Source organism: Magallana gigas, chromosome 9 (genome assembly GCF_963853765.1).
Source record: "Magallana gigas chromosome 9, xbMagGiga1.1, whole genome shotgun sequence".
NCBI classification, from domain to species: Eukaryota; Metazoa; Mollusca; class Bivalvia; order Ostreida; family Ostreidae; genus Magallana; species Magallana gigas.
Window position 1 is genome coordinate 21,672,823 of NC_088861.1, and position 12,282 is coordinate 21,685,104.

At 33.7% G+C, this 12,282-nt stretch overlaps 1 protein-coding gene across 8 annotated transcripts in view; it reads right to left on the bottom strand.

Annotated features, from left to right (window-relative positions):
* Positions 1–11,906, bottom strand: part of LOC105326836 (telomere length regulation protein TEL2 homolog) — an 87,295-nt gene extending 75,389 nt beyond the window's left edge. For 4 of the 8 annotated variants that reach the window (XR_004602734.2, XM_066072554.1, XM_034475588.2 and 1 more), the window contains exons 1-4: positions 11,434–11,905; positions 7,101–7,292; positions 4,719–4,873; positions 984–1,131 (exon numbers count right to left, since the gene is read on the bottom strand). Coding sequence is in view for 6 of the 8 variants with exons in the window: in XM_066072554.1 (XP_065928626.1) it covers positions 984–1,131; positions 4,719–4,873; positions 7,101–7,292; positions 11,434–11,783 (845 nt within the window). In the remaining 2 variants the exon portion in view is untranslated. Of the gene's footprint in view, positions 1–983; positions 1,132–4,718; positions 4,874–7,100; positions 7,293–11,433 lie in introns of all 8 variants that reach the window. The other 4 variants (XR_010709874.1, XM_066072555.1, XM_034475589.2 and 1 more) reach the window with 2 other exon arrangements.
* Between the last annotated feature and the right edge of the window lie 376 nt (positions 11,907–12,282).

Below are 12,282 nucleotides of genomic sequence, written 5' to 3' on the forward strand. Positions count from 1 at the left end.
GTATTAGTCCAGGGGTCACTATTTTAAAACTATTGAACCTACATTTTCCAAGGTTGTATGCATGATAGTAATCTCACAAACTGAAGCATTGTAGTTCTCTCGAGAAGATTTTTTTTGTTACCTTTATATTTCTATAATAAACTTTGACCCCCTCTTGTGGCCCCAGTATTGGTCCAGGGGTCACTATTTTACCAAATTAAGATTCTACATAAGCCAGGGATGCATGCATAGTAATTCCACAAACTATAACATTGTAGTTCTTGAGAAGAAAATTTTTAAACGTTTCCTTTATATTTTTTAAACTGTTTCAATCTTGAACCCCTCTTGGTGCCCCATCATTTGTCCGGGAGTCACGATTTTTACAAATTAGAATCTACATTATTTAAGGGTGTACATGTATGCATAGTAATATCCCAAACTGTTGCATTATAGTTCTTGAGAAGAAGATTTTAAAACAATTTCCTATATATGTTAAAAATTTAAACCCCTCCTGGAGCCCCACTTTTAGTCCGGGGGTCACGATTTTTACAATTTAGAATCTTCACTATATATATACAACCTTTTGTGTAAATATTGGCATTTTTGGTGCAGTTTTTTAAAACATTTTTCCTATGTAGTTCTATGTTAAACTTTGAACCCCCCCTGGGTCTCCACTTTTGGTCCGAGGGTCACGATTTCTACAATTTAGAATCTTCACTATACATATCAAAGGCCGGAATGCCCACGAAGGCCTCGAGCTGACATTTTCTTTAATATAGGTGATATTAATTTAAATTTTTGTACCTATAGTCGTATATCAAATAATATCAGAATTAAAATATTTTGTGTAACTGAATTTGTATGTGATCAGAAAAGCTAACTTGAGCTTTCAGCTCAGGTGAGCAAAAAATGTATTTGTCAGCTCCTGAAAGCAAGGCATTAGCTGAATATGATTTACAAAATCAAGCATGACATTTGATAAATTGACAGTTAAAACCACTCACCAAGTGATTTTGGAGAGGAGAGATGTGAGGGTACACTCTAGACATCGATCAGGTACTCCTGTGACAATGCGCTCTGTTATACGACACCAGATGTAATCCTCCCGTACTGCCCGCTCCAAGTGAGGAACCAATGACTCACATACAGTACCTGTGAAAGAGCATAGCATTTCCTTGATCTAGCATTCTTTTTACATGTAATAGAAAATAGAGTTAATAATTTATCATAAAACATTACTTTACTTCAATTTAATTACATGGAGACATTATTCTATAAGTAGAAACTAAACCCAAACTAATTTGGAATTTATTCCATATAAATATATGTTTATGAAACATATATTCATTTGGTTGTTTTTTAATTTTCAAGTCTGTAAATTTAATTTCATATAAAAGTACTCACGACAATCTATGTTTGTTTGTTGCAATTAATTTATAATTACATTCCACAAATATTACGCAATTAAAGTGTGTGGAAAGCTATTGCTGATATATATCACCTAACACAGACAGCTAAGGAACTCAAAGGTTAAATTATGAGTTTTATTATGATGTCACAAATGTTGAAAGTGCAACATCTCAAGTGAAAATCAAAGTCATGGCTGTTACCAGTGGCTATTTTATTAATCTTAACTTACTCTTAGGATAATATCGTAATTATAAGGTATAAATCACATTTTGCAACTTGAGTATCAAGGCAAGGAGTTAAAAAATGTAAATGTAAGCATTGATTCATTATTTTGATTGATTCAAACATGCGTTACTCAATTTGTATGCACACACCACTGCAGTTATAAGACTTAAATAACTTTGAAAAAAAATTGATTTAAAGCTAATACAGACCCTGAAACGTGCTACTACATCTCTAAAATGAACCGTACCATTCCATGCAAGAATCGAATCGTACCGTTCACAAAGCGAACTGTACCATTCACAAATGAACTGTACCATACAACAAGAGTGCAGGATAATTTAAACAAGACCCGCCCCAGTTCTCATCTGTGTCAAAAACTTTATAGTACATGTAGTTGATTTCAAGATTTCTAAATTGACATTTATTGTTTATCTTATCATTAATTGTGTGTATTTTTACATCGCCTATTCATAGGGGGAGTACTAGTACGCAATAAAAGATTATCATAAGAATTATGAATAAAGAAATAGGAAGATGCTTGTAAAAATAACAACCAGCCAAAAATCCAGACAGCGATAAAGGAAAATAAAAAAAATATCGGAATAAAGTCAGGGCATTTTTTCATGGCAATTTTAAATGGACTAGAAAAAGTCTATGTATAGAAATAAAAACTTAGATGTTTGTTAGAATTATCGACAGATCTCTGATTTAAAAAAAATATATCAGATTGAAGTCAAACAATTCTTTTAATCTATTGTAATAATTACATTCATCTAAAATTAAATACGAATAATAACAGACTAATCAAAATAAAAGTATATGTACCCTCCCCTTCAATTGGGCAAAAACTAAATGAAATTATATCGAGAAAAATCCTCATTAATAAAGCAAACAAACCGTTCATAAAGCATGCAGCTATTTTAGGCAAATTGTACTGTTCAATAAGTGAACCATACTGTTCACAAAACGAACCGTACATGATTCACAAAGCGAACCGTAATTTCACAAAACGAATCGTACCATTCACAACGCGAACCGTACCGTTCAAAAGCGTACCAAACTGAACCATGCAACTGGTGTAGTAGCACGTTTCAGGGTCTGTATGTCTGCTGATAATTTAGAAGAACGTTATATACTAGAGCATATAAGTGATATGTAATGGCAGGATGCAATATGAAATGTTTTTTTCTACCCCATTCACAGAATCGTGGCGGTGTCATATAATATTTTGAACCCCGTGATATATTTAACCTGGGTTTAAAATATTGAACCGCCCCATAAAATATTTAACCCTCGATACAAAATATTATGGCCGCAATATTTTGAAACCCCCTATAAAAATTGCTATTAGAAAGGGGTTCAAAATATTATGGCTGCGATATATTCCTTTGGAGAGGGGGTTCAAAATGTTATGGCTGCGATAGTTTGAACCCCCCTCCTATTTCCAATTTCCTTTGGAGAGAAGGTTCAAAATATTATGGCCGCTATATTTTGACCCCCCCCCCCCCCCCTCTAATTTTAATTGCCATTGGAGAGGGGGTTTAAAATATTATGGCTGCTATATTTTGAACCCCCCTCAAATTTTCATTGCTATTAGAGAGGGGGTTCAAATAATTATGGCCCGATAGATTGAATGGAAATTTTTCCATTTTTCAATTCCCTTTGGAGAAGGGGTTCAAAAAATTGCAGCCATAATATTTTGAAAGACCATCTCCAATGGGAATTGGAAATAGGTAGGGGGTTCAATATATCGCGGCCATAATATTTTGAATCCCCTTTCCGATAGTAATTAAAATTAGAAGGGAGGTTTAAAATGTCACAGCCATAATATTTTAAACCCCCTCTCCAATAGTAATTCAAAATAGGCAGGGGTTCAAAATATCACAGCCATAATATTTTGAACCCCCTCTCCAATAGGAATTTGAAATAGGTAGCGGGTTCAACTTATCACATCCATAATATTTTGAACCCCTTCTCCAATAGCAATGAAAATTAGAAGGGGGGGGTCAAAATATCGCAGCCATGATATTTTGAACCAATAAAAATTAGAGGGGGGTTCAAAATATCGCAGCCATAATATATTAAACCCTTCTCCAATGGGAATTGGAAATAGGAGGGGGGTTCAATATATCATACATGGCCATAATATTTTAAAACCCCCTCTCCAAAAGTAATTCAAATTAGGTAGGGGGTTCAATATATCGCAGCAATAATATATGGAGCCCCCTTTCCTATAGCATTAGAATAAGCAGTCTAGTCGGACTCCCGAAACGGAGTCAACGGAAGTGAATTTCTGTAAGCATTTTGGACTCTGTTTTGGGAGTCTACGCATGCACACTTGTTCAAAATATGGGGATTTTTTTATGAAAACGTAGGGTCCACAAGAAATCATCTTGCAAAGTGCTGCATGTGTTTGCAGACTTCTAACATGTTTAAAAAGATCCAGGATATGTTTGCCAAGACAGTTAACTTTCTATGTCAAGATTCCTATTGTGACATGTCAGCAAACCAGCGAGCTACCTTAAAATTGACAAATCAGACATTTGCAACAATATACATTTACTGGTTTAAAAATAAGGCACCTTATCAGAAGAATTTAAGCGATATTATGTACCCTTTTTTGATGGGCAGTACACAGTTTATTCACCAAAGTTCCAGTACTTTTGATGCTCCTGTACAGTTCTGGGGTCTTCAACTTATCACATGTAATACCCTAGAGACATAAGCTGTTTAGCGCAAGACTGGCCATAAAACTTTGTAATGAAGTATATAAGTACGTGTAGATATATAAACAACACAAAACAGGTGTTAAGATAATCAATTATCACATTAAATCTCAGCAGACTTCAAATTACACACTCAATTATTTGTCATTAACTCGTTATTTCCTTTCGTAGTGTGGCTTCTTTCGATACGGGATCACATGTCAGAGTCAAAAGTCATACGACAAATCAGACAAAACTAAAATTAGTGGCCGCGTTAGACAGGTAGCCGCTTAAATCAGTTAAAATATAGTGAAAAACTAAACGGGCGGGATTAAAACTGGCCGCTCATGGCGAGTGGCCACTGATTAAAGGTGGCCGTAACAGCAGGTGCGACTGTACCTGCATGTCCTGAGACACAGACTTTGCCAATCACTCGGCTAACAAATTCCAAGTGTATGTCTTGACTACTGTAAATTTTCTGGTGCAGGTTCCTCAATACTTGCATCATCTCATCACATAGCAAGGGAATGTACTGCTGGGGGTAGAACTTCTCGCTGAAATCATAAAACACTTATTGTAATGAAACAGGAAACAAACGGAAAAAGAGCCCATCGTATGGGTAAATTTGAATTTTGAAATGTAAGTAAAAAGGTAAGAAAAGCTCAAAATGCAATCTTATCTGAAGACTGATCAGAAATGATTGAGACAACATACACTTTAAATGGTTTTATGAAAGATACAGCATGAATGGTTAGGGCATACAGTAAAACTCTGTTATATGTATAGCGAAATCCTTAGGGACCAATGGATTTACTTTGCTAAATCTGATTTGTTACATCTTCTTTGGAAATCTCAAAGAATCAGATGGTAAATTGAGGGATATATGTGAAAATAAATTCATTCAAACAACTGTGTCAACTAGTATAACTTTAAAAACTTTTAAAGGGACCTGGACACGATTTCAGATGATTTTTTTTTTTTGATTTCCATGTATGAAATAGTTTACTTTTGTATTTTGAATGATTCACCAAAGTTTGAATGTTAGAAGTCATGTTACAAGCGAGATACAGAGGAAAGAAGTTGTTGTTATGTATTAAAACAAAGTTCGAGTCTTATATTTGTTTACAAATACTGTAATGTAAAGAAATTGCCATTTTTTTTATCAAAATAATGTGTGGAAACAAGATAGACTGATTCAACGGGTTCATAAATAATTTCATCACATCAAACAGCAACATAAGATTGAGACTTATACCACTACAACACATAGGTAAACATTAACAGGACACAAGCTTTGTTTACAAAACAAAGAATCTAACCTCTGTAATTCGCAACTCGATATTTGACTTTCAAATCTTGTAAAATCATTGAAAACATCTATATTAACAATTCTAGACATAAAAATTGAAAAAATAAATTTTGAAAATTTTGAGCTCAAATTGTGTCAAAGTCCCTTTATACATTTCGTTATAAAAAATGTAAATTTGCATTTTTCACTTTTACGGGACTCAAAATCAATTTGGTGTATTTGTAAATTTTTGTAACACTCTGAGTTCATTATAACCGAGTTTTCAAGGATTTGTGAAGAATTTTGCTGGAGACTCACTTTCATCAGCGATTTCGCCATAAACATGGGTAACGATAAGTTTTACTGTACAGTGTATAGACATCAAATCTGAGGTTATGAATCTAAAACTTTGCGATGGTAAATGTTTTTATCCAACATATTGTGTACGTGTATTCTATCCCTGAGCATTGGCAGTCTATTTTATAAACATCAAAGTTGTGAGCCGTACAATACATTTACTTCGAGATGTTTACAGATGAAAAAAGAAGTTCCAATCCTTAAAAACAAACAAACACCTCATTTTCAAACAATCTAAATTTATGAAAGAAAATTTATAAATCAATGTTCACTGCCGTTTTTTGATGTAAGGCCATATCCTTCAAAATTCACGCTTCACTATTTTATGTCCTTGGTTTTCAAATGTATGATTTTGTTACTTTTTCAATCTAAGGAGAGAGAAGATAGGCTCTGGACAAGAGATGTCAGACGGACACACGGACAGACTGATCACTATAGGGGCCCTAACAATGTCATAATGTTTAATGGGATATGAACTAGGTTGCATGCGCGGATCTAGAGGGGGGGTCGGGGGGGTCCCGACCCCCCCTGGAAAATGAAAATTTATTAAATTTACATAGTAAAATTATCGCGAAAATATGCCTCGGACCCCCCCTGGCAAACACAATTATCCTTCGGACCCCCCCTGGAAAAATTTTCTGGATCCGCGCATGGGTTGGTAACATGTTCAAATCCTGTGTAGCCCAAAGGGCTCCTCAAAGGTTATGATAAGTACTTAATATACCAAGTTCATGACTGAATTTTTTTAAATATTTCTGTTAAATTAGTTCATTTATTTCTAAAGGGCTAACACTTACTTATTAGGTTTGTATATAAGCAAATATAAGAAATATACACTTAACAAAACTTCAAAGTGTTCATCCTAATCAATAGAATACTTTGAAAATTGTGAAATAAAATTATATCATAATGAAATATTGAACATTTTGTAACCAATATATCTTCTCAACAATAGACAAGATCAAATAAACTAAAACTGATTGAAATCAATAACTCATGACAAAACCTCAAACCGAGAAACTGCTGTTTTTCAGCAGGTAAAATATGCCTCCATCAATTTTTTTTTATATAGTGCATGCATAGGTTAAATCTATAGTACCATTTACTACCTATCTACTTAAAATGGATATACACACCTGTTCTGGAGCTGTAGTTTGTTAGCTGTCTTGTCTGGTAGAGTGGCAATCAAACTAATGAGGTCTTCCAAAACAAAATCCAGACTGCTATCTGGAGCAGTTTTACATGCTGTCTGGATTATTTGGAATAGTCCATGATCATCCAGGAACTTTTCCAAAAGGGAGACACATTTATTCAGTTTAAAACTAACACTGAAACACAAAATATAAATAACATAAATAGATATTCAATAATAAGGCCACACCAATAATATTTCTTGTTCGTCAGACATCCAGTAAAAAAAGATACAAGCGGGCGAGCAGTTAAATAATAAAATTATTATTTCTTGTAGCCAAAATTTTTAGGCGGTATGTATACATAAATAAAATTGTGCAAATCGACAGTTATATTTTTATACTTGTTTCTGATTTTATAAATTAAAACTATTTAAAATGCGGAAAAGAACAAAATCAGCACAGAATTTCTGGGATGCGGGACATTAATAATAACATTATTTGTTTTTATTAAGCTGATATGGGACATCTGTAGATATATTAATGTGAATTAAAGTACATTATAATTGAAATACCAAAAAATAGCTTTAAATCAAAGTACTGAATTACTGTCGGGAGTTGATTTTATTGATTATTATCAATTTTGAAATTAACGATATGTTATTTTGCCTGGCAAGTAGTTTCTAATCTGTATTTGAATTTCGCACATTTTTATAATATGAATTCTCGAAATTGTCCGACAAGAATTTCGAGAAAACCCCGTATGAAACATGTTGTGTAATATTTAAAGATAGAATTAATTCCATCAAACTGTTTATCAGTAATTGAAATGTTTCTAAAAATTGCACACGTCTGGATCCAAGCAATATTGAACTCTAGTCTTGTTCAACCAGACGCTCGGCTGTCTCCGTTAATATCAGACAACCAAGAGAGACTCTCTGCTTGTCGGAGATTTACAGAGACAGCCGAGCGTCTGGTTGAACGAGACTCTATTTAACTCTGGCGTAGGAATACATGCAACTACAAAAAAACAATTAATTTGTTCGTACTATATAAAATCTGACTATTTTCAAGGTATTTATAAATACGTTTCTTTTGAAAAAAAATGTTACACTATAAAGTACACCGAATTTATCTATTATTTTCAAGATCTACGTCTTGTCAGTGGTGATGATTTGTGCTTAGGTCCAAACACTGTTTCACTTTCGGTTTGCCAGAGTAACTGCATAGGAGAGTTGATTAAAATCAACTCCCAAAAATATTTGGAAAGGTAAAAATTGTAAAACCCCCAACGGGATTCAAACTCATGACTTACAGATTTGTAGTAAACCCTCTAATCCACTGCGCTTCGCTGTTTAGTAACAATACTGGGAAAGAAACTACATATACTTTATTTTATAGTTTATTTTGATAAACAATGTCACAACATGGAAGTGTCCCATACCACCTTTAAATCGAGTGTGCGGGGTCCGACGAACAAGAAATTATATTGGTGTGGCCTATAGTTAAGGCTTACTATGAAAATATACTGGAGAAAACTTGCCCTATAAAACCACAAATAATACTTTTAATAAATACTAGTATTCTGGGATAAATTGTACAATTAACATTTGTATCATTTGTTACTATTGTTTTTGTATACATAATCACATACATTAATTATTTACAACAATTGTGTTATATACACATGCATAAACATAGCCTGAGCAGTTTAATTAGTCGGCAATTAATCAATCAGTATAAATAAGTTATTTTAAAAAGATAGACATAATATAAATAGTTTTGATTGCAATATAATTGGAGGACTTAATGAAAGGTACCACAAGAAGTTGATAGCACGTTTTTTTTTTTTTTTGGGGGGGGGGGGGGGGTACATGTATTATCATGTGCCGGCATGAACATTTATTGTATAGACCCTAAGTGTAATGTACCATCATGATGCATTATTTACCATTATGTTTTATGTACTACTTATATAGTTTGCAGATTAAAGAAATACCATATTTTTCGGACGAATGATCGAATCGTCTCTGCGGACGAGTAGTCGAATTGCTCATTTTTAGCCCAAATTTTAATCCTATGATACGTCGATTCAGACGACACGTCTAACTTATCACTTTAAAATGGCGTATCAAACTGCAAGTAACATTAGTGAATGATGCCATGATGTTACCGATATTGCTACCAATTATTATTAATGATTAACATTTAAACAATTACGCTTTATACTTATGCATTGTTTTTTCAAATACCGGTAACATCTATAAAGTCGCTTGCATTGTATACAATTCCCTATATTGTGTGTTTTGCAAGTTGTATGAGAGTAAACTAACCTTACTTTGGCAGATATATTTTATTCCCATGTATTAAAATAAATATCCACTCTGACCATCGCCAGTGTACGCCATTACGTAACCAGCCACCTGTTGACTCGGCGCGTAGTCAATTTTGTTAAACAATTTCCGGTGTCAGAATCATGCACCTGTCTCGTGTCGGACTTCAAAGGGGGATCTCAAGTGCAGAAAGCTTAGCAATTACTATGATTTAATGAAATTGTTTACTTTGTATCCAGTAATGCAGTTACACGCTATTGTTTTACATAGACACTGTCAGAAATGGATCGATCGTTTGTACGAGTTGATAATGACAATACAGCAAAACTCGGTTATAACGAAGTCACTAAGAAATTACTTCTTTATATCCGTAATTCGATATAACCGTATAAGAAATTCATTAAATTTACATAGCTGGGGATCCAAGATGACTTCGCTATATCCGTGAATTCGCAATATCCGTGTTCGTACTAAGCGAGTTTTACTGTATACGACATACATATGTTTCCTAAAATTTTTAATTTACAACAATCAAAGAATTGGACAATACTTAATCAATGAACTATAATCACTCTTATAACAGTACTCTTTATATACACAGGGAGTGAACACGTCGTATGGATCTCAGCCTTAAGGAATGATTACTATACTAGTGTGAACAAATGATTGAAAACGATAATTAATATTGAGCGCAGCGAGAGGCAGACAAAGCCCGCCTCGCAAAGCGAGGATTAATGGTAACACGTATATATAAGAAAATCAGTGAAAAATGAATGTTGAATCAGGGGTACTAAGGCCAAAAAAAATTTCTTCCAGCCCTGGGCGCCGCCATTGGCGGCCATTTTGTTTTTAAAAAGTTAGTTCGATCATTGATTGACTGGTACTTATCGATGCTTATTGCCCCTAAACTCCATTAAATAAGTTCCAGTGTTTCAATAGAAGTTAATTTGAATTTAAAAAAATTATAAAGGAAACCAGATAAGTATCAATAGTGCTTCAATCAAGAAACACGACTTGTTCTATGTATGTCTTATCAAATTATCAGATGGAAAATAAAAACATTAACGTCAAGGAACTGATCTTTTAGATACTGAACAAAGTATGCAATTTTAACAGCGGCATTCATATGAATTAAATTGATGAACAATAAAAGAGGAAATAAAAAAATTCGGAATCACGTATCTCTCTTCGGCTATTTCCGAAGAAAAAAAAATACTGATTAATCGTTATTTTTCAGGCAAAGTTTATATAATATCGATATCATGTTTTAAGATTTTTTAACTGATTAAATCCTTGTCACACTAACGCTGTCCCTGTATGGTCTTTTAACAATAGTCAAGACAAATGTTTCATTCACGTAAACAGTGCTTTCAAACGACATCTGAGCATGGCGAGCAAGAGTCCCAAGACATGCTATGGAATAAATTTAAGAAAGGTGGACAATAACAAAACAACTAAAGAAAAAAAGTTCATGAGAAACGAAAAACATATTTTAACTTGAATATTTTACATTTAAAAATAATGCTGGTAACCATACATGCAAATGTAAAAATAAACAAATGTCAAAGGTTTTCCATGGGCTTATTGAATCTTAACAGGGCTGATGACTACTTATGATTATCCTAGCTGTCAGTCCTGAGTGTTTAGCTAGTTTTCTGACAAGTTTTAAACACTGCTCCTATGTTGGCAAATACAGAAAATAAGTATTCTTATTCTTAACATTAAATTAGACAAAGAGTTTATATATTCCTCTATTTTTAAGCATTAAAATAGTATATCAAACTATAAAAACATTCTGTTATGATTTCTATAGGTGCATTTAAGAAACAAACTCAGGTACGTGTCCTCTTTCTGGGTACATTTTCTCCTGATACCAATCAAGCTACCTACATGTAGCTAAATCGAGTGATTGCATTGGACCTGCTAGGTTTCTTAATTTCCCTTGATCAGAATTTCTCTTAATAGCATATATAATAGGTATATGTTAAATTATCCAAAGATCTTACTCTAGGTTATCAACACTCCTGATAAGAACAGTGAAGGCCCCAGCAGCATCACCGTCGGTGAAAGATTTGTCAAACACTTCCGACAAACGTTTGTGATCTGGATTTGAGAACCATTCCACCTTTAAAGTTTGAATGAGGACATGAAGAATGGTTGGATAAAACTCTGATAAGAAAACTTCTCGGACAAAGCAGATATCTTTGAATTTGGTTTGAATAGTGGGTTTATGACCGACTGTTATTTTGTAAAATTCCTCGATACAGCGGGTAACCTCTTCCGTAGTTTTAGGATGTTTCAGAACATTTTCAATTTCTCTCACATATCTTCTAATCTCATTTCTCAATCGATTCATAACGACAATACTATGTACACTAGCAGCTTAGTCTTTCACCATGTGTCACATGCTGAATATTTTAATTTTCGCTCGAATTTACTCACGATTTCTGAACATCGAACCCGATCGAATTAAATTTGAAAACACCTCGGCTGATTTGTCTGTTAGACAAGCCTTCCCTTGACTCCAAACTCTTGGAACGAAGAAAATATTCATGCAGAATAAAGTGCATGTTTTCTCTATCAAAATCGAGACTTATCTGTATCTTTGTTAAATTAAATTCAGTATTCATGAAGTATTTATTTATTTATATTAAATATTAGTTATTTCTCATAATATCGGTATAATTCAATTCTCTATCCTCAGTTATCCTCGTGAAAGACTGCTCATGCCGCGTCAGTGTTACTTCATGCATTTTCATATTGCATGAAACAGAACTTTAAAGACACCGACATGCAATGCATGTAATGTTAATGCACTGGCGTATAATCAATGACCTTCAACAATGACCCCTGTG